The 23348-nt window shown below is 41.8% G+C and overlaps 1 protein-coding gene across 11 annotated transcripts in view; it reads left to right on the forward strand.

Annotated features, from left to right (window-relative positions):
• Window positions 1-23348, forward strand: part of BABAM2 (BRISC and BRCA1 A complex member 2) — a 309223-nt gene that overhangs the window by 107656 nt on the left and 178219 nt on the right. For 6 of the 11 annotated variants that reach the window (XM_043511627.1, XM_043511626.1, XM_038396235.2 and 3 more), the window contains 2 exons: window positions 354-428; window positions 7919-8032. In XM_043511627.1, the coding sequence (XP_043367562.1) occupies window positions 354-428; window positions 7919-8032 (189 nt within the window). The remainder of the gene's footprint in view (window positions 1-353; window positions 429-7918; window positions 8033-23348) is intronic. The other 5 variants (XM_043511630.1, XM_043511631.1, XM_038396238.2 and 2 more) reach the window with 1 other exon arrangement.

The raw sequence follows: 23348 nt of genomic DNA on the forward strand, positions 1-23348 counted from the left end.
AAGAGAAGCCATAGGGCCTGGCTTAATCTAATCTAGGTTCTTATATGGTGCCAGCCATTATGCTCTCTAAAGGACCTTTTTACCATTGACTCAGTGGGAGCGATGTCCTTAGAGTCTTGGAGTACTTTGCCATATTGCTTATTGTGAAAGCTGTAAATAAATGTTTTTTTTTCATTTTCAACAATTACCGTTGAAAGCTGTTGCTTAACTCTTCCTCCCCAGTTGCTAGAAGATCTTGCCTTGCTAAATATTTCAGTCTGAATAGGTTCAGTTTATGACCCTGTTTGCTGTAGATAATAGAGAGTGAGTTCACTTTTGCTCTAGGTCTCATTATTTTTGTGCTTTCTCCTCAGACTGGTGAATTCTCAGCTCATTTCCTTTTGAAGTTACCAGTGGATTTCAGCAATATTCCCACATACCTTCTCAAGGTAAAATAAGTGACTGTATTGACAGTGCTCATTTTGTGAGAAAGTTTGGACTAGTGAGATGTTCTCAGTAATAATTTTATTTTGAATTTCAGAAATTTAGTTAAGAAGCTGAAAATCATATCTTTCAAAATGTTTGGTTAGTGGGCTGGAAAAGTGTCAGTAGAGTTACTTTGTATTCATGATTCAATTGTCCTTGCAAATGTGTAACAATGAAAGGAGTTTTCTTCCAAATGGAAAAAAAAAATCCCATTCCCCCCCCAAAGTTTTATCCATCAGGATAGGGAGGGAGGGGAGAATCCTCCTGGATTAATTGACTAACAAAACTAACATACTGATTGATTAGATTCCATCTTAAAGACCATGCAGGAGCTTAAGAGTCACTAAATCCATTTTATTATTGTGATTATTCTGACCCTACATTCCCTTCTTCCTACTCACCTAAAACTGCAGCCAATTGTACTACAATGATAACGTGGTATTATCATCAACATCAGAAAAGCAATACAAGAATGAAATCAAATATAACCTTTAAATCTGTGCAGCTATCAGGATGGAATGGATGGTGGTTTTTGCCTAATAAGCAGCGGTTTGCTGTAGCTGTTTTTCATCACCCCTGTTCTTTGTGGGTGTAGGTGCCAACAAGAGGTGTGCTGTATGCATGTGTACTACATGCAAAAAATAGGCGTTCTCTGTAGAGTAGAGTATTTAAATAAGGGCTTGAGGCACTGAAAATACAGGCACTATTTATAAGAGATTTTCATGTGATTAACTCAAGAAAATATTTGCACTGTACTTTTCTTGAGTCAAGTCTGTGCTTCATTAAACCTTCATCCTCAATTTACAGTTGACTAACTCTTCGTTATGCAACCTGGATTATACAACCCAAGCAGGGATGGTGTCTGGCACAATACAGCAGGTCCCCTGGACCTAGCCTTATTACAAATATGCATATAGTAAAGCAAAATGAGGAACTTGAAAAATGAGTATGAAGCAGAGTTAATTTAGGTCTACTAATTACTTTTCTATTCCAGAACAACAATATGTTTACCTGGGCACCCCTGTAGACTCATGCATGCATGCTTGTATCATTCATTCAATTGTTTCAATAGGCATCTATTTAAGATCATGTGAATATGTATTTAGGAATATATATAAGCAGTTTATTAAAGCAATAAAATACTGTTTTGACATAAACATTATCTTTATTTTGGTAAGAGGATATATTTCCTCTTCTTTGCTTGTAGGTGTTTGTCTCTGTCTGAGGGGTTGGAGCAAATGCGGTTATATCATAGAACTTGGCTGTAGACAATGGATCGTGTGTATGATCTGGATGAAAACTAGAGGCATGTAGGTAGGAATAGCAGTCAGTAGGTTTCCGATATAGGGTGGTGTTTATGTGACCATCGCTTATTAGCACCGTAGTGTCCAGGAAGTGGATCTCTTGTGTGGACTGGTCCAGGCTGAGTTTGATGGTGGGATGGAAATTGTTGAAATCATGGTGGAATTCCTCAAGGGCTTCTTTTCCATGCGTCCAGGTGATGAAGATGTCATCAGTGTAGCGCAAGTAGAGTAAGGGCATTAGGGGACGAGAGCTGAGGAAGCGTTGTTCTAAGTCAGCCATAAAAATAAACATAAACACCATCCTATATCGGAAACCTACTGACTGCTATTCCTACCTACATGCTCTAGCTTTCATCCAGATCACACCACACGATCCATTGTCTACAGCCAAGTACTACGATATAACCACATTTGCTCCAACCCCTCAGACAGAGACAAACACCTACAAGATTTCTATCATGCATTCTTACAACTACAATACCCACCTGCTGAAGTGAAGAAACAGATTGACAGAGCCAGAAGAGTACCCAGAAGTCACCTACTACAGGACAGGCCCAACAAAGAAAACAACAGAACGCCACTAGCCATCACCTTCAGCCCCCAACTAAAACCTCTCCAATGCATCATCAAGGATCTACAACCTATCCTGAAGGACGACCCATCACTCTCACAGATCTTGGGAGACAGACCAGTCCTTGCTTACAGACAGCCCCCCAATCTGAAGCAAATACTCACCAGCAACCACACACCACACAACAGAACCACTAACCCAGGAACCTATCCTTGCAACAAAGCCTGTTGCCAACTCTGTCCACATATCTATTCAGGGGACACCATCATAGGGCCTAATCACATCAGCCACACTATCAGAGACTCGTTCACCTGCGCATCTACCAATATGATATATGCCATCATGTGCCAGCAATGCCCCTCTGCCATGTACATTGGTCAAACTGGACAGTCTCTATGTAAAAGAATAAATGGACACAAATCAGACGTCAAGAATTGTAACATTCAAAAACCAGTTGGAGAACACTTCAATCTCTCCGGTCATTCGATTACAGACCTGAGAGTGGCTATCCTTCAACAAAAAAACTTCAAAAACAGACTCCAACGAGAGACTCTGAATTGGAATTAATTTGCAAACTGGATACAATTAACTTAGGTTTGAATAGAGACTGGGAGTGGATGGGTCATTACACAAAGTAAAACTGTTTCCCCATGTTATTTCTCCCCCCCACCCCACCCCTCACTGTTCCTCAGACGTTCTTGTTAACTGCTGGAAATGGCCCACCTTAATTATCACCATAAAAGGTTTTCCTCCCCCCTCCCCCCGCTGATAATAGCTCACCTTAAGTGATCACTCTCCTTACAGTGGGCATGATAAAACCCATTTTTTCATGTTCTCTGTGTGTGTATATAAATCTCCCCACTGTATTTTCCACCAAATGCATCCGATGAAGTGAGCTGTAGCTCACGAAAGCTTATGCTCAAATAAATTTGTTAGTCTCCAAGGTGCCACAAGTACTCCTTTTCTTTTTGCGAATACAGACTAACATGGCTGCTACTCTGAAACCTGTCTATACAAGAGAGAATTCAAAGAACTTTACAGAGTTTTATATATTACTGGTTTGAGAAGTCGCCTCCACTTCCAGAAATGGAAGGGACCCAGATCTGAAACTTCTACTGTGGGTTGGGGACAGAAAATAAGGCCTTTTGACAGATGGATATGGTTTCTGGAGTTTTCTAGTGATCCATGGGGTTGGGGGGCCAAAATGCTGGCCAGTTCCATGAGGTAGAAGGAGGGAGCAAAGCTACAAATGCTGAGACTATTCTAAAGAAACTCTGAATGTGAAAAGAAAGGGAGTACTTGTGGCACCTTAGAGACTAACAAATTTATTTGAGCATAAGCTTTCGTGAGCTACAGCTCACTTCATCGGATGAATGTAGCTCACGAAAGCTTATGCTCAAATAAATTTGTTAGTCTCTAAGGTGCCACAAGTACTCCTTTTCTTTTTGCGAATACAGACTAACACGGCTGCTACTCTGATCTCTGAATGTGAACTCATAGAGCTTAATTTTCCCAAATTGGCTTTTCCCAAGTAGAGGTCAATTTGTGTAATTAGAATTAAATAGTAGCAGAAGGGGACACAGAAATTAAGAGGTATAGTAAAGGTCCCAAAAATGTAGTTTTCCTATTGTAAATTTACAGAAGGACTGTGAAATATGATATATAAATGCTATTCCATAAATAGTTCTGTGATGCTTCAGTAAATTTACTGTGTGGCAAGATTGCGCTTTTTGGTGATCTTATAAGCAACATTAAAGGCAATTGCTTTCAAATCTCATGTGAAAAACAACGAGAGTGGAGTGCACATAAAGTAGAGTAATAGAAGGATGCTATTTCAGATGTAAGAATTTGCAGAAAAGAAGGCTCTTACACTTACAGTAGTATGTTATAGAGATTGAGAGAAGACTAATGATTTAGATAAGTGGAGCAGAGACAGACAGGATCCATAAAAGTAGAGTTGAACAAGCCCAGAGAGGGTGTTAGAATGAGGAGAGTAGTTTTTCACTAGATCCTGAAATGAATGAGGAGCTTGTGGAGATATTGGAGGAAAGGATGTTTTGGTGCTAGTACTAAGAATAAATATCTATTAGATAGAGCTATGCTGGGTTATTGTGTGATATTTTGAAGTGTGTTCTAACACTGGGAATGCTTATTATTCACTTGAAAAACCATATAAATGTAAGACTAGAAGGGACCTTGGTAGGGCTTCTAGTCCAGTCCCCTGCACTGAGGCAGGACTAAGTATTATCTAGACTATCCCTGACAGGTGTTTGTCTAACCTGTTCTTAAAAACCTCCAGTGGTGGAGATTCCACCACCTCCCTAGGTAATTTGTTCCAGTTCTTAACTACCATTACAGTTAGGAAGTTTTTTCCTAGTATCTCACCTAAATCTCTCTTGCTGCAATTTAAGCCCATTACTTCTTGTCCTGTCGTCAGTGGATAAGGAGAACAATTTATCACCCTCCTCTTTGTAATAGTCTTTTACGTACTTGACTGTTATGTCCCCCTGAGTGTTCTCTTCTCCAGACTAAACAAACTCAATTTTTTCATCTTTCCTCATAGGTCATGTTTTCTAGACCTTTAATCCTCTCAAATTTCTCCAATTTTTCCACATCTTTCCTGGAGTATGGAGCCCACCATTGATGCATTGCAAGAACGATATGTGTTTTACATACAGTACCACATTCATTACTACTTTGGCAGTTTTTAGAAAGTACATTGTTAATTGAATGAGCCCAGTCACCTCCAGAGGGTTCTGAGGTCATTTATGTTCATTGTGTCCACATACTCTAGACTTCCTCTGTTGGTTAAGTGTTGCTACTCCCCCCTCATTCTCTGTTTACAAAACTGCTTCAGAGCTGAATCATCCTACCTAGGTCTTGCAGAACTTTTTGGAGGAGAATATGAATAGTGGTTAATCCATTTCTCAACAAATCTAGAGCTTGATTGGTATATAATATTCCTAGACAAGTAAATGCTCTATTGCTCAGCCATGTTAGAACTTAGACGTTCTCTATGCTGCAAGTGAGTGCTAAGGGGAGAGAGTCTAAAGGTACCATCTTCACATTCCATGCAAGCAGCAGGACAGGATCTCTTCATGGGATATTCCCATGTGCTCTAAATTGGGAACTGCATACTGCAGGCAAAAGGAGACAATTTGCTGGCTTAAAAGCATGTCCTACTCTCTGTATGTCCAAACATGCATGCTTAGTGAATAGCGTGCGTTAGCTGGTGACTTGATCTGCTCCTTTGGCTGTTCCCTATACCTATACTGTGGAATTGTATCCTTGCAGGCGGGATTCCTAGACTGGACGCTGCAGTTGTCAGCTTTTTTGTTGATCCTCATCACAGCATGGACAAGGGAGGGATTAGTTGTCTCTATATTTATATTTAAAAGTCGTGGAATGTTGGCTTCTTTGTGACACTTTCCAGGATCAATTCAGAGTCCTATTTTCTATGTTGTTTGCATTAAAAAAAATGCTATACATATATTCTCTAAAACAGCGTTTCTCATATGTTTCCACTCGGGCTGGAGATTAATCGCAGTTAACTCACACGATCAACTCAAAAAAAATTGCTACTAATCACAGTTTTAATCCCACTGTTAAATAATAGAATACCAATTGAAATGTGTTAAATATTTGAAGGTTTTTCTACATTTTCCTATATATTATATTCTGCATTATAATTGAAATCAAAGTGTATATTATTTTTATTACAAATATTTGCACTGTAAAAAAGATAAACAAAAAAATTGTATTTTTCAATTCACCTCATACAAGTACTGTAGTGCAATCGCTTTGTCATGAAAGTGCAACTTACAAATGTACATTTTTTTAATTACATAACTGCACTCAAAAACAAAACAATGTAAAACTTCAGAGCCTACAAGTCCACTCAGTCCTACTTCTCATTCAGCCAATTGAAGACAAAGAAATTTGTTTACATTTACAGGAGATAATGCTGCCCTCTTCTTATCTACAATGTCACTAAAAAGTGAGAACAGGTGTTTGCATGGGATTTTTGTACCCAGCATTGTAAGGTATTTAAGTGTCAGATACGCTAAACATTCATATGCCCCTTCATGCTTCGGCCATCATTCCAGAGGAACTTCCATGCTGATGACGCTCGTTAAAAAAATAATGTATTAATTAAATTTATGACTGAACTACTTGGGTGAGAATTGTGTGTCCCCTGCTCTATTTTACCCGCATTCTGCCATATATTTCATGTTATAGCGGTCTCAGATGATGACCCAGCACATGTTGTTCATTTTAAGAACACTTTCACTGAAGATTTGACAAAACACAAAGAAGGTACCAATGTGAGATTTCTAAAGATAGTACAGCACTCGATCCAAGCTTTAAGAATCTGAAGTGCCTTCCAAAATCTGAGAGGGACAAAATGTGGAGCATGTTTTCATAAGTCTTAAAAGAGCAGCACTCCGATGTGGAAACTACAGAACCCGAAGCACCAAAAAATAAAATCAACCTTCTGCTGGTGGCATCTGACTCCGATAATGAAAATGAACATGCGTCAGTATGCACTGTTTTGGATTATTATCGAGCAGACCCTGCATCAGCATGGATGCATGTCCCCTGGAATGGTGGTTGAAGCATGAAGGCACATATGAATCTTTAGCACATGTGGCACGTAAATATCTTGCGACGCCAGCTACAATAGTGCCATGAGAACACCTGTTCTCACTTTCAGGTGACATTGTAAACAAGAAGCGGGCAGCACTCTCTCCTGCAAATTGTAACCAAACTTGTTTGTCTGAGCGATTGGCTGAACAAGAAGTAGGACTGAATGGACTTGCAGGCTCTAAAATTTTAATTGTTTTGTTTTTCATGTAGCTTTTTTTGTACATAAATCTACATTTGTATATTCAACTTTCATGGTAAAAAGAATACACTATAGTACTTGTATTAGGTGAATTGAAAAATACTATTTCTTTTGTTTTTTTACAGTGCAAATACTTGTAATCAAAAATAAATACAAAGAGAACACTGTACACTTTGTATTCTGTGTTATAATTTAAATCAATATATTTGAAAATGTAGAAAACATCCAAAATATTTAAATAAATGGTATTCTATTATTATTTAACAGTGTAATTGCCTAATTAATCATGATTCATTTTTTTAAATGCTTGACAGTCCTAGTTTCCACACTATGACACTGTGTTGCAACAGCAAAAAGTTCAGGATCCCTTCCTAACATCAGTACACAAAGCACATTAGGGAACTTCTAGTGTGCATCAGGAGGGGCCACATGGACTGTTAATAGGTGGCACGCTCAAGGCTGGATTAAAGAGTATTGTGGTCCTGTGCACTATGGAAATTGCCTCCATCTTCCTTAAACTAGACAGAGCATATAATATATAGTGTGTAAATATGAAAAACATTTCAATTTATTATTTTCATAGGTGCATAATATGTAATCAGTTAGCTGAGCATTGTGCAAAGACTCTAGTGATTATAAATGCAAATGTTTGTATATGGCGGTAGACAGACATCTGAGAATTGGGGAGAGACTGTATCATAGTCATTTCCTTCTTGTTCCTATTGATTTTAGTGTAGGACCATGGATTTGGTTCCTAGGCTGGGAGTGGAAGTTTGCAACTCACTGCACATGCACACAAGATTGAGCTCAAATGAATGCCTGTGCCAGCCAAGCCCAAATAACATGGTAGGTTTGCAATGAGATTTGTTTGCTTCCTTTTACTGTTGACAGTAACATAGCCTTCAGAACTTCAGGTCTTCATAGGATTAGCTTCCCCTCACACCCCACTTAAATGAACATCAGGAATAATAACTTATCCATCTTTCACTGAGAGATCAGATCAGTTCATCAGGACTTTCCAAAAATATCCAGATGAGAGTGTTATTCAAAACTGGTGGGGAAATATTGGAGGAGACTTTTCAAAAATCTAATATAGAAATATATTATTAAATCTAGAATATCTAATTTAAATACACATGGCAATTTAATATTTTTAAAAATCTGATACCCATTCTCTCTCTCCTTTTCCTCTGGGAAAGATTTGCTAAGTAGGCTAATCACTGGGGTGTATTTATGAAATGAGACTTAGAAATGAACTCAGTGCATAGTTGACTCCCCAGCTATAGGAGAAAGGGTTCCTGATGAAAGTGGAACTTGCTGGAGACCATGCAAATTAGAAAAGAGCAAGTACTTTAGCCAGATACTCATGGTCTCCTGAGTCAGAGACTCTTTGCTACCTTTTGAAAAACAGGCAGGGTGTAAGAGAGGAACTTTACCAGCTCCTAAGGGGAAGTGGCACTGAGTGTCAGCTAGCCGTGGACACAAGTTTGATCTGAATCAATACAAATAAGGGACTAACTCTGAGACGCTGATTGTGGGATTGGGCTTCAGCAATCCTGCAAACAGGAAAGTGCTGTGCACTTACTATTCGTCTAGACAAGTCCTAACTCTAAATTCTGTTGACTTTCAATGAGACTTATGAGGCTAAGCGCAAAAAAGAAAAGGAGTACTTGTGGCACCTTAGAGACTAACAAATTTATTTGAGCATAAGCTTTCGTGAGCTACAGCTCACTTCATCGGATGCATAAGTGCATTGGAGGCTAAATGCATAAATCAGTTTTGAAAATGGGACTTGGGTACCAAATTCATTTAGATGTTTTGGAAAATTTTAGCCAGAGCCACTCTGTCTCCTCACAAAAAAGAAACTGAAATATGAAGACTCATTTTTTCTTAAGATTACAGAGCCACATCCAGCTATCAGTCTACACCAAAACCTCCTTTGACATCTCTGGCCGATCTCATATGCAGGATGGTGGCCTGAAGTGTCTCATTACAGGGTGAGGAAAGAGATGGGCCAAATATCACATGCTACATGGCAGCAAAAGTGCAAAGTATGTAGTAGTTCTAATTCTAATCCTCATGGACCTCTGACTTTCACTGGATTAAAGCAAAGGGAAAGTTTGGCCCTTGTTCTACTTCTATTTCTTGGAGATAAATATAGCATTACATACAAAAATGTACATTAAAAGAGTGTTAAGGTTACAATGTCAAGCGGAATTAAAGTTGCCTGTGCAACTTTACTGCAGCTTTACTACATGCTGTTCAACCCCTGCTTTGAATGCAGAATTATTGCTTTCTTCAAGGGCTTCCCCATAGTGCTCATCACTATAATATCTGAATGCTTCATAAATATGAAGCAATTTATCTTCAAAACAGCTTTCTGAGATGAAGTGGTTGTACTATCCCTGTTTTATATCGAGGCATTGAAAGATTCAGGCCAAAAATGTCCACTAATTTTGGTACCTATTTGAGATGTCTAGAGCTTTATTTTGAAGAGTACTTACTATTATATAGCACAGCTCCCACTGACTTCAGTTGCAACTATGAGGGGTTGGCAGTTTTGCAAATCAGAATCCAGAGTCTTGAGTTGGGCTGATGGTCCTCCATTGCCTTTCCGTAGTTCCTCCTGTATGTGCAGAAGGAAAGAATCGTAGAGTGGCTCAGCTTACTGCAGGACAAAGAACCGTGGCTATGCCCTCGAAAGTCCTGGAGACACACATGGGTGCATAGAGTACCAGTGAGGGCACAGTAACTTGGGCATGGTTTTGCAGTGTAGCCACAACCAGGTTAACCCAGTACTCAGTTCCAGTTGCCAAGTTAACAACAATGAAGAAATACCCTTAGTAGACTGACCTCACGTCTGCATTTTTCATGGACCTACACTTTTTAAAGTTTATGGGTATGTTTTATCAAACGAGTCACTAATCAAACTATAAGCTAAGGTTTGTCTACACTGCAAAGACAAGCCTATGATGTTGAATCTCAGAGCCTGTGTCAAATGAGTTGGGCTCTCAGGGGTTGGGCTAAGAGGCTAAAAATAGCAGTGTAGAAGTTCCTACTCAGGCTGGATCCCAGGCCCTGGTCTTTGATGAGAGGGAAGGGTCTCAGATCCTAGGCTCCAGCCAGATTGGGAACATTTACATTGTTATGTTTAGCCCTACAGCTCAAGTCCCACGAGTCTGAGTCAATTGGCCCAGGCTCTAAGATTCCGCACCTCAGCTCTTTCTTTGCAGTGTAGATATACCCTAAGAGTTAATTGTAGTTAAATGGTTGAGCAGCTGAATATAAGTTATAGCTTTGTGGTTTTGCTAATGAAAATTCTGTCTCCAAGCCTGCAAGATGTCTAACAGTACCTTTTTCTTTGTCCGCTCCCGACTGGTATGTTCATGCCTGAACCCTGATTATTTGTGCTGTCACTTGGGTCATCTCCATTCTCCCATTCCCATTCCCCTCTCCCCCCTGTACTCTTTGCTTCTGGCACCATATCATAATTAATGAGCAATGTGTGGTACTCCTTTTTCCCCAAGGATCCAACGTGCTGCCCCCATAACTCATTGTCCTGATTAGCTTCATTAAATAGCAGGCTGGATCTAGGAATCAAACTCATTGCTCACATGGCTGTGCAGTGAACTGCCATAAGACCCTCATGTTTACCCAGTAGTTGCTAGTCATCTTGTGTTCCAATCTAGTTCAAATATTTAAATAGCGTTAATCCTGCTAGTCTTCAAAAGAACACCAAATAGTGTATTATATTAGAGTAGTGAAGTTAAAGGAGGAGGAAGCTCCTATAAGATCATATCTAAACTAACATAAAAGATGTATTTTTAACATATGTAAATGAGTAGGTGTTAAAATTCTAGCATAGACAAGGCAGTTGTAGTTTTGACATGTGTTATCTTGTCAAGGTAAGCCCTAGGCTCCCCACTAAGGTTTACCTCAACAAGATAACACATGTTAAAACTACAACTGCCTTGTCTTCACTAGGATTTTAACACTATTGGTTAACGTGTTAAAAGTACAACTTTTTCCTAATGAAGATAAGCTCTAAGAGTTTTCAATGGTGAACTGTAAAGTAGAGTTAAACTGGTTAAGAGTTTGTGTTTGCTTGAGGTTAAAGGGTTAGCTTGATCATATGGAGAAGGCTTATTAGTTAATCTAGGCCATCTTCCTGTCAAAGCAAAATTGTTTCCTATTAAAATGTATTGCTGTTTTTTTTCCATCCAATTTTAAATAACCTAAATGATGGCATTTTCACCACTTCCCTGAAGAGTTCTTCTGCAGTCGTAATAGATCTCACAGTTAGGAAGTATTTCCTGATACTTGACTTACATTTTCTATTTTGTAATTTCATCTCATTATTCTGGTTATACTCTTTTATTATGCTGAATAATTCCACTCCCTCTTTTGTGTTTATACCCTTCAAATATTTATAGGCTGCAGCTGGAGGTGACATTTCCAGCTCAGGTAGATGTACATGCGCTAGCTGTCATTGAGCTATGAGCTAAAAATAGCAGTGTGGCCATGGCAGCAATGACAGCACCACAGGCTAGCTACTTGGAGTACAGTCCCAACTGAGATGCTATGCATGTACTTGGACAACCAGCCTGTGCTACCACCTGTGGCTATACTGCTATTTTTAGCATGCTAGCTTGATGAAAGCTAGTGCATGCACATCTATCTGAGCTGGAAAGAACACCCCCAGCTTCAGTGTAAACATGTCCTATGTCTCTTCTCTCCTGTCCCTTCACTTCCACCTCTCCACACAAACACACACTGTCCCCTAAACAAGCTGTAGTTATTTAATCTTTTGTCATAAATCAGTCCTTCTAGACTCCTGATTTTTTTTTTTGGTGCTCTTCTCTGAATTCTCACCAGTTTCTCACTAGCTAATCAAATACAGGACATGTTTCTTTAAAGCTCTTTATTGAAAGGTTATGCTCTTGTTTGAAGAGTTGCATTGTTGAGAAAACTCTTAGCAGTGCTACTACATCTTTGGGGTACAGTCTCCTCTTGATTCATGGGGATGTCTGCTATCTTTTCTCCATCAATGTATTGTGATGAGAGCATTTTCATTTGTCAAAGAATAGCAATTTTAAATGATGGTCAAATATAAATGGAGTTTTAAGTATCAGAGAGACTGAAGGAATGGAGCATGTTTAAAGTAGTTACTCTATTAATTTTGAATTGAGTTCAGCTGGCTTCCTGAATTCTAAGAACAGTAGTGGGTATAAAAATAAAAGTATGAATGCCAATAAGATCCACATGAAAATGTAACTACCAGAGGTGCTGTCTTAGACAATTTTCTCTTCCTTAAAAACCATTCAGATGTAAAAACAGATCCAATTCTTGCAGACTGAAAGTATAACAGCCATCATGGGGGTCATTAATAGATTATGACATTAATGATTGTGGGATTTTTTTAGGCATATTGCTTCATATTAGAAGCAAATAAAAAGCATCTGATCTTGTATATTACAAACAAAAGAATGGTTCAGAAAGAAAGGATTAAACATAATGAAAATGCACTTGCAGCAAAGACAAATTTCCATATTTTTTCTTTGCAAAACTATACTTTTTATTTACTGAATTGAACATGAGAGCCTTGTACCCAATCATGCGTTCTTTTCTTATGCAAAATCCTCACTGACTGCAAGATGTGAATATTACACAGATTGAAACAACTTCAGGATCAAGCCCAAGGTTAAATATATGCTGCCTAACCTACTACTGGCAACTCTTGAAAGACAGAGGTCAGAGACACTTTGAAAATGGTAACTGTTGTGAGGATTTAAAGAGAGAATTAAAGTGTTTTGCAAGGGAATCGAACATTGTAACCATGGAGAAGGAGCTTTAAGGAAATAGTTTGAGACTATGGTATTATGGCTGGATAAGATGTAGGTATTTACATATAATATTTTTCTGATGATCTCTGAAAAGAAGAGTTTTGAAAAAAATCTTTAAGTGGCATGGTTAATTTCTCCTCTACTCTTAGGAAAGGTGGCTAGCTGTGTATTTTGAAAATGTAGGTATATCTGTAAAAATATATTTCCCCCCGGTAAAGATAGGGTTTGAAATATTTTGTTAGCTCTTTTTTTGCTATCTCTTTCGCTAGCATCTTTTAGGCATATATTTTGCCATGTGAATTGCATTAGGAAACCTTTTAAAATTCTGTTTACTGAGGTGGAAATTGGAAAATTTTGACATTTATTTTTAATTTGTTTTCTGGCCATGCTGAGTTATGAGACAACACTGTTAGGCTGATATTGATCAATTGATCTATTTCAGCAAGTACAAAATACTGTAGCAGTTATTAATTCACCCTGCATTCTTGCAAAATGAATATAAATATGGAGGCTGACTCCAAGATAAGGATTTTATGCAGAATCTCTGAAGGAATGGTTCGGAATTGTGTACCTTTTTTAGTGATTTTTGTTTTCCAGAAATCACATATTATTAGCAGCTTTTAGAAATAAAATCTTTTGCTTAAACTTGTGAAATCTGGCTGTAAAGTTATAAATAATTGTGCTGTAACTGAAAGGCTGTAAAGTATTCACTGGAACCCTGCTGTCCTATTCTAATCCAAAAGGAAATATTTGCAGTTTTCTTCAAATAACTTAAGCCATGCTTTTATGACTGTTGAAATGAATACCCAGAAATCCCATAAAATTTGAATTTTTTGACTGAAATAAATCTTTGATTTACTGTTGCTAATAAATAACTTGGGCTTTTCAAAAATGTGAATTTAAGACAAATCACATGAATGCCTTGCAAAATTTTCCCCATAATGCTGAACAACAACAACTTCCTCCTTAAGGACTTGATCCAGACCCCATTGAAGTCAATGGCAGTCTTTCCATTGACTTCAGTGGGCTTTGGATCATGTCCGTAAATAATTGTGGCTTGATTCTCCACTGCACCTGAAGTGAAAGGGAACTCCCTGCTATCAGGGAGCTAGACGCGACTTTCTGATTCTCATTCACCCAGCCTTGGCGCCAGTTATACTTGCAGTGGGTCGGCTTTCCCAGAGTCTATCTACTTTATGCTGATGGCGATTCCCCTTAGCCAGGGAGAGTTCTCCAGTGGCAATTACACTCCATTGTAAATTCATTTTGTGCTAAGTAAGTGGTGCAAAGTAAACTTGGTGGACTGGAGAATCCAACCCTTTGTCTTTGGTAATTATTTTGTAGTGGTACATAAAGTTCCAGTTCTGAGAGGTGCTGATTGTCCTCATCTCCCATCAGCTTGAGGGAAGTTAGCACATCACAAGAGGGAAGTTAGCACATCACAAGTAATACAGTTAATACTAGGACAAATCCTGAAGTCCTGTCAAGTTTTACTCAGGCAAAATTATTTTTTAATGGGAGTTTGGTCTGACTGAGGTCTCAGTAGACGTTGTAGTAGCAGTGTTTCAGTTAGCTGAAAAGATCTGAATGTGACATTCATTATCTTGTGTGACAAAGTTCCTCCTCTGCCTTGGTGGGTCCTTTACTTATTGGCAGATTTGCTTGCCTCAGAGATTCACAGCAGCCCTTAGTTTGGCCACTTTTGCTAGTGGCTCAAACCTGCTTCACTCAGCCAACCTCATCACTGGCCAGCATGTGGAAAGGGAGGCAAACAATCCCCACAGTCTCTGCAGACCCACCTAGTTGGCCAGGGGATCAGCCAGGGACCTTCCCCTCTGGTGGGACCCACAGTCCAGGTCACCTTCTCTTGTCTCAAATAGGGAGTTGAGGGGGATGGGGGGAACCTGGGCCCACCCTCTACTCCAGGTTCCAGCCCAGGGTCCTGTGGATTGCAACTATCTACAGGGTCTCTTGTAACAGCTGTGTGATAGCTACAAGTCCCTGGGCTACTTCCCCATGGCCTCCTCCCAACACCTTCTTTATCCTCACCTCAGGATCTTCCTCCTGAAGCCTGAACATGCTTGTACTCCTCAGTCCTCCAGCAACACACCTTCTCACTCCCTGCTCCTTGCACACCCTCCCCTAAATGATGGGAGGTCCTTTTTAAACCAGGTGTCCTGATTAGTCTGCCTGCCATAATTGATTCTAGTATGTTCTTAATTGGCTCCAGGTATCTTAATTAGCTTGCCTGTCTTAATTGGTTCTAGCAGGTTCTTGATGGCTCTAGTGCAGCCCCTGCTGTGGTCACTCAGGGAACAGAAAACTGTTCATCCAGTGGCCAGTATATTTGCCTTCTACCAGACTCCTGTACTACACGCTCGTGTTCCACACCCTTCACGCCCGCACCCTCGTGTCCCGCCCCGATACAAAATGGCGGGACCTCCTGCCACCTTTGGAGGGTGAAGAGCCCCGGTGGGCCAGCCTATATTCCATCTTAGTCCCAAAGCCCGCCGGGGATGTCAGTTGGCGGCTCCTTCACGGAGCCGTGAGCACGGGCGTGTACTTGGCGCGGTTCACCACAATCCCAGACACCTGCCCCTTTTGCGGCGTGAGGGATACCCTGGCACATGTCTACTTGGAGTGTGCCAGGCTGCAGCCCCTATTCCGGCTCCTCACCAATATCTTATTACGTTTTTGGTTGCACTTCTCCCCTCACCTTCTCATTTATGCACTCCCTATCCGTGGCCCCACAAAGTCCCGGGATCTCCTGGTCAACCTCCTCCTGGCCCTAGCTAAAATGGCCATCTACAAAACCAGAGTGAGGAGGTTGGCCGATGGAGTCTCCTGTGACTGTGGGGCCTATTTCCGATCCTCGGTCCGTTCACGTATCCGGGCAGAGTTCCTCTGGGCGGCGTCCTCTGACTCCCTTGACGCCTTTGAGGAGCAGTGGGCTCTGTCCGGGGTTCTCTGCTCGGTGTCCCCGTCCGGTTCCCTTCTTTTGACCCTTTGACCGCACTCCTGTCCCTGTTATTTTATTAGTTGTCCCCCGGAATTTTTTGGGTATCTAGGTCCTGTGGATCCCCCTTTTAGGCTGGGGGGGACCCTTTAGCAGTGGACGGGCTTCGCCCGCCCACTTCCCGGATCCCAATAAGACCAGACTCCTGTACCCCACTGGTCTGGGTCTATCATACTTGTTTAAATAATGCAGTTTTACTATTTTGCCTGAATTGAATAGCATAAGATGAATGAAAGGAGGGGTGCTTGTTATCCACAGACTTGTGGAATTTTCCATTTTCAGTAAAGGAAATAGTTAGATCAAGTGAGAGGGTAGTCTGACTTATAATTACACATTCTACATCATAGGACAGTAGAACCTCAGAGTTATGAACTGACCAGTCAACCAAATACCTCATTTGGAACCGGAAGTACATAATGAGGCAGCAGCAGAGACCACCACCACCATTACCACCACCAACAAAAAAGTAAATACAGCACAGTACTGTGTTAAATGTAAACCACTAAAAAAAGGGGGGGGAGGGGAAGCAGCATTTTTCTTCTGCATAGTAAAGTTTCAAAACTGTAATAAGTCAATGTTCAGTTATAATTTCTTGAAAGAACAACCATAACGTTTTGTTCAAAGTTATGAACATTTCAGAGTTATGAACAACCTCCGTTCTCAAGGTGTTCATAACTCGGAGGTTCTGCTGTACTGCTAATTAGTGAGTTTTGTGGATGTAATTTTGTTTATAACTAATCAGTCAATTTCATTTGAGAGGAGCAATGTGGTCTTAAACATATGCTGGTATTAGTAACACAAATATGTGTTTCGTGATAGCAAAGCTTGTGTCAGGACACACCACACCAACCCAAAGTCTTGAAACCATGGAAATAAGATAAGGGAGAAGTCTCTCGTCTTCCTTGCCACTCACTTTCACAATAATAAGCTCCTATGCTCTGTGAGGCCATGTCTACGCTACAAAATTAGGTCGAATTTATAGAAGTCAGTTTTGTAGAAAGCGTTTTTATACAGTCGATTATGTGTGTCCCCACACAAATGCTCTAAGTGCATTTAGTTGGCATTTAGTCAGTGGAGTGTGTCCACAGTACCGAGGCAACCGTCGACTTCCGGAGCGTTGCCCTGTGGGTAGCTATCCCACAGTTCCCGCCACCCATTTGAATTCTGGGTAGAAATCCCAATGCCTGATGGGGCAAAAACATTGTCACGGGTGGTTCTGGGTACATATCGTCAGGCTCCCCCTTCCCTCCCTCCCTCCATGAAAGCAACGACAGACAATTGTTTCGCGCCTTTTTTCCTGGGTTACCCATGCAGACGCCATACCACAGCAAGCTCAGCTCAGCTCACCGTCACCATATGTCTCCTGGGTGCTGGCAGACATGGTACTGCATTGCTACACAGCAGTAGCTCATTGCCTTTTGGCAGCAGACAGTGCAGTATGACTGGTAGCCATCGTCACTGTACTCCAGGGTGCTCTTTTAGCCAACCTTGGTGAGGTCGGTCAGGGGCGCCTGGGCAAACGTGGGAGTGACTCAGCCAGGTCATTTCCCTTTTAAGTTTTGTCTCATGGCGATTCAGTCCTGCCTGCAGTCCTACTGCACTGTCTTCTAATGAGCAGCCAGGAGACGACCATGGCCAGCAGTCGTACTGCACTGTCTGCTGCCTGCAAGATGTATAAAGATAGATGAAGTGGATCAAAACAAGAAATAGACCAGGTTTGTTTTGTATTCATTTTCTCCTCCCTTTCTCCCTCCCTCTGTGAAATCAACGGCCTGCTAAACCCAGGGTTTTGAGTTCTATCCTTGAGGGGGCCATTCTGTTTCTCCTTGATGCAAAGCCACCCCCTTCGTTGATTTTAATTCCCTGTAAGCCAACCCTGTAAGCCATGTTGTCAGTTGCCCCTCCCTCCAACGGCAGACAATCATTTTGCACCCTTTTCCCTGGATTGCCCGAGCAGATGCCAGAGCACAGTAAGCATGGAACCCGTTCAGTTCACCGCAGCAGTTATGACCATTGTAAATACCTCATGCATTATCATGCAGTTTATGCAGACCAGCACCTGAAAAACCAGGCAAGGAGGCGACAGAAGCACGGTGATGAGGACATGAACACAGATTTTCTAAAACCGCTGTCCCTAGCAATTTGGAGATCATGGTGTTACTAGAGCAGGCTCATGCCATGGAACGCCGATTCTGGGCCTGGGAAACAAGCACAGAGTGGTGGGACCGCATAGTGTTGCAGGTTTGGGATAATTCCCAGTGGCTCCGAAACTTTTGCAATCGTAAGGGCACTTTCATGGAACTTTGTCACTTGCTTTCCCCTACCCTGAAGCGCAAGAATACCAAGATGAGAGCAGCCCTCACAGTTCACAAGCGAGTGGCAATAGCCCTGTGGAAGCTTGCAACACCAGACAGCTACTGGTCAGTCGGTAATCAATTTGGAGTGGGCAAATCTACTGTGGGGGTTGCTGTGATGCAGGTAGCCAACGCAATCATTGAGCTGCTGCTATCAAAGGTAGTGACTCTGGGAAATGTGGAGGTCATACTAGATGGCTTTGCTGCAATGGGATTCCCTAACTGTGGTGAGGCTATAGACGGAACGCATATCCCTATCTTGGGACCAGACCACCTTGGCAGCCAGTACATAAACTGCAAGGGGTACTTTTCAGTAGTGCTGCAAGCACTGGTGGATCACAAGGGACGTTTCACCAACATCAGCATGGGATGGCCGGGAAAGGTTCGTGTCTTCAGGAACTCTGGTCTGTTTAAATGGCTACAGGAAGGGATTTACTTCCCAGACCAGAAAATAACTGTTGGGGATATTGAAATGCCTATAGTTATCCTTGGGGACCCAGCCTACCCCTTAATGCCCTGGCTCATGAAGCCATACACAGGCAGCCTGGACAGTAGTAAGGAGCTGTTCAACTATAGGCTGAGCAAGTGCCGAATGGTGGTAGAGTGTATTTGGACGTTTAAAGGGTCACTGGCACAGTTTACTGACTCGCTCAGACCTCAGCGAAACCAATATTCTCATTGTTATTACTGCTTGCTGTGTGCTGCACAATCTCTGTGAGAGTAAGGAGGAGACGTTTATGGCGGGGTGGGAGGTTGATGCAAATCGCCTGGCTGCTGAATACGCACAGCCAGACACCAGGGCAGTTAGAAGAGCACAGCAGGAAGTTCTGTGCATCAGATAAGTTTTGAAAACCAGTTTTATGACTGGCCAGGGTACTGTGTGACACTTCTGTTTGTTTCTCCTTCATGAAAACCTGCCCCCTTGGTTGCCTCTTTGATCACCGCTTGCTGATGCAATAAAGTCATTGTTGTTTAAAATTCATGCATTCTTTATTAATTCGTCACACAAATAGGGGGATAGCTCACAAGGTAGCCTGGGTGGGGTGTGGGAGGAGGGTAGGAGGGAAGGAAAAGTCCACTTTAAAACTTCTTGAATGACAGCCTTCTATTGCTTGGGCTGTCCACTGGGGTGGAGTGGTTGGGTGCCCGGAGCCTCCCCCACTCCCCCCCCCCCCGCATTCTTGGGTGTCTGGGTGAAGAGGCTATGGAATTTGGGGAGGAGGGAGAGTGGTTAAACAGGGGCTGCTGCGGCAGTCTGTGATCCTGCTGCCATTTGTGACCCTCCACCAGACTCCGGAGCATGTCCTAATTCCCGCAGTAGCCCCAGCATTGCCTCATGCCTCCTCTGATCTTCGTGTCACCACCTCTCCTCACGTTCATCGGCCACTTTCCTGTACTCTGCTATTGTGTCCCTCCACACATTCTGCTGAGATCTGTGAGTGCTGGACGATTGCATGAGCTCAGAGAACATTTCATCACGCTTGCGTTTTTTTCGCCACCTTATCTGAGATAGCCTTTGGGACAGAGGAGGGAGGCTTGAAACATTTGCAGCTGCTGGAGGAAAAAAAGGGAGTGAAGTATTTTAAAAGATACATTTTACAGACCAATGACTGTACTCTTTCATGGTGAACACTATTCACATTACATAGCAAATGTGATTTTGGTACAAGGTCGCATTTTGTATCTTATATTGAGTGCTTGAGGCTTTGGTGTTAGAGATCACACATGCAGTGCCAGGCAACAGAATTCGTCTTGCAGGCAGCCATAGTAAGCCATAGTCTTTCGGCTTCTGCAACCTTTATAACAGCAGCGCCCTCCTCTCCCATACCAAGCAAAGCACGTTGAGTTGGCCATTTAGTGCTGTAGTTTTCCTCTTAACGTGCAGCAGCAGAAACCAAACTAACCCCGCCCCCCCCATCCAATTCTCTGGGATGATCGCTTTACCCCTCTCCCCACCGCATGGCTGGTATCAAGCAAGATCCCTGCTAGCCAAATGCGAACAGCTCAGCGCCAATTCCCTCCCCCACCCCACCGCACCACGTGGCTAACTGCGGTGAGGATTTGTTTCAGCCACAGGCAAACAGCCCAGTAGGAACGGCCACCTCTGAATGTCCCCTTAATTAAATTCCCCTATTTCAACCAGGTTACCATGAACGATACCACTCTCCTGAGGATAACACAGAGAGGTAAAGAACAGATGTTGCTTGAATGCCAGCAAACACCGGGACCATACGCTGCCAGGCTTTGTCATGCAGTGATACCAGATTACTTGCTACTAGCATGGCGTGGTAAAGTGTCCTACCATGCGGGATGGAATAAGGCTAATCTCCCCAGAAACCTTCTGCAAAGGCTTTTGGAGTACCTCCAGGAGAGCTTCATGGAGATGTCCCTGGAGGATTTCCCTTCCATCCCCAGACACGTTAACAGACTTTTCCAGTAGCTGTACTGGCCACGAATGCATCCCAAGTCCTCAGGGCTACTTAATCATTAAAAAACGCTTGGTTTTATAACATGTATTATATTTTAAAAGGTACACTCACCACAGGTCCCTTCTGCAGTTTCATTGGGTTGGGAGGGTATTTCAGTCAGGGTGATAAAAAGATCCTGGCTGTCGGGGAGAACGGTGTGCTGTGTGCTGTCCTCAAGCTTGTCCTCCTCCTCCTCCTCCTCATCTTCCCCAGTCGCAAAATCCTCAGGCATAGCAAAGAGTACCCCACCATTGGAGTCCACGGACAGGGGTGGGGTAGTGGTGGTGGCCCCGCCCCAGAATTGCATGCAGCTCAGCGTAGAAGCGGCATGTCTCGGGCTCTGTCCCAGAGCGTCCGTTTGATTCTTTGGTTTTCTGGTATGCTTGTCTGAGCTTCTTAAGTTTCATGCGGCATTGTGTTGTGTCCCTGCTGTAGCCTCTGTCCCTCATGGCCTCGAAGATTTTTTTAAATGTTTTGGCATTTCGTCTTTTGGAATGTAGTTCTGATAGCATGGATTCCTCTCCCCATATAGGGATCAGATCCAGTACCTCCCATTTGGTCCATGCTGGAGCTCTTTTTTGATTCTGGGACTGCATGGTCACCTGTGCTGATGAGCTCGCCTGGCCAAACAGGAAATGAGGTTCAAAAGTTCCCAGGGCTTTTTCTGTATACCTGGCCAGTGCATCCAAGTTCAGTGTGCTATCCAGAGCAATCACAATGGTGCACTGTGGGATAGCTCCTGGAGGCCAATACCTTCGAATTGCATCCACACTAACCCTAATTCAAAATGGTGATGTCGATTTCAGCGCTAATCCCCTTGGGGAGGAGTACAGAAATCGTTTTTAAGAGCCCTTTATGTCGAAAAAAATGGCTTTGTTGTGTGGACGGGTGCAGGGTTAATTCGATTTAATGCTGCTAAATCCAACATAAACTCGTAGTGTAGACCAGGCCAATTGGGATTCCAGCTGCAATAGATACCGAAAAGCAATATATACCCCAGCTTCATCAAACTTGCACTCAACACAAAACCTTAATGATAATCTCATACTCTTCTGCATCAACAGACCAGCATATGTGACTGTCACCCAGTCTATTCGTTTAGGAATTTAATCTGCTTTAAAATACTAAGGTTGCCATTAAAGTTTTATGTTGAGTGTAAGCGTAATAAAGTTAGGGAATGTATAGCTTTTTTGTGTCCATGGAGATCTAAGTGATTGCCTTATGAAATGATAGTTTATCAACAGTGTTGTAGGCAACAAGAAACCAGCAAAGTACACAGGAGACTTCCGTTAATGTCTTGTATAGGTATTTTCAAGGTTTGAAGTGGATGGGTGTGTCCTAATGTAGGCTTAATTGGGTCACTAAATGCAGTTGTTGTATGTGTTAATTTCCTAGTTTTTATGCAAGGTTGGTGTGCTTCAGTGGGTAGCCAGGGTCTGCCCCCAATCATAGCTATGCAGTTCTGACCAGTTCCGGTATAATTTTTCAGATGCTTTTATATCTCCAACTAATCAGATATGAATGAAATATGTAAAGGGCACATATTTTTAGTTTTGCACAAATGTGTTTTCATTTTTCTTTTATGAACATAGTAATGGTATTCAATGCATATCTTTAAGAAGTGGAACGAATAACAGACATTGGCTAGACACACTGCCAGGGGACAAGCACTGTGTTCTGTGCTGTCAATGCAGAAGGTTTATCATCAAAGATAAGAACATATTTGCTGTTTAATCCCTACGGTGACTTCATCATTTAGAAATCTGTGTTAAAGACTGTGGTAGAACTTTGTTTATGAGACAGACCAAATTCCATGGAAAGAAGATGATAGTGCTTGTGTACATTTACTTGTGAGTATTCAAAAGAAGTAGACAAACAAAAGGAATCTGTGGGAATGTTGAGTATAATATATGGGTTCTGAGGAACTTTTGCTTGTGCAGTTTCTTTACTTTTGTGGTTTAACAGTTTTATTTACTTACCAGTGTTGTAGTTTGTGTTAATTATGTTTGTAAAAATGCCACATGATGTAAACCACATAACTGATGTAAGAGGGCATTAGAGCAGAGAGGACTGAAACCATCACACTGTAATACGGGGTCCTGTGCTGTGTATCTGTCACTGGAGAAAGAGGAAGAACAATCCCTGTAGTGTGCAGTTACTTGAAAAGATGTAAGGATGCATGCCACAATTCACTGAAAAACTTGCTTTAGCATGTTTTCAAATAGCATTTTGAATAGAAGATCCAGAAGCATGTAAAGAAGCTGCAGTCTTCTTTCATATGGCATTTGAAAAGCAATCGGCTGATATAATTGAATCATGAGATTTGAAAGACATTCTAACGCTTCTAGGGCAGCTAGGTGGATCCTCCTTATGCCACCACTGTAAGTGTGAATGGGGCAGTTTTCTGTGAAGTGTTGCATAGTATTTACCCCACCAAAGTCACAATTTCGTGATTCTTTGATTTTCCATTTGTGGAGGAGA

Source organism: Dermochelys coriacea, chromosome 3 (genome assembly GCF_009764565.3).
Source record: "Dermochelys coriacea isolate rDerCor1 chromosome 3, rDerCor1.pri.v4, whole genome shotgun sequence".
Lineage (NCBI taxonomy): Eukaryota > Metazoa > Chordata > Testudines > Dermochelyidae > Dermochelys > Dermochelys coriacea.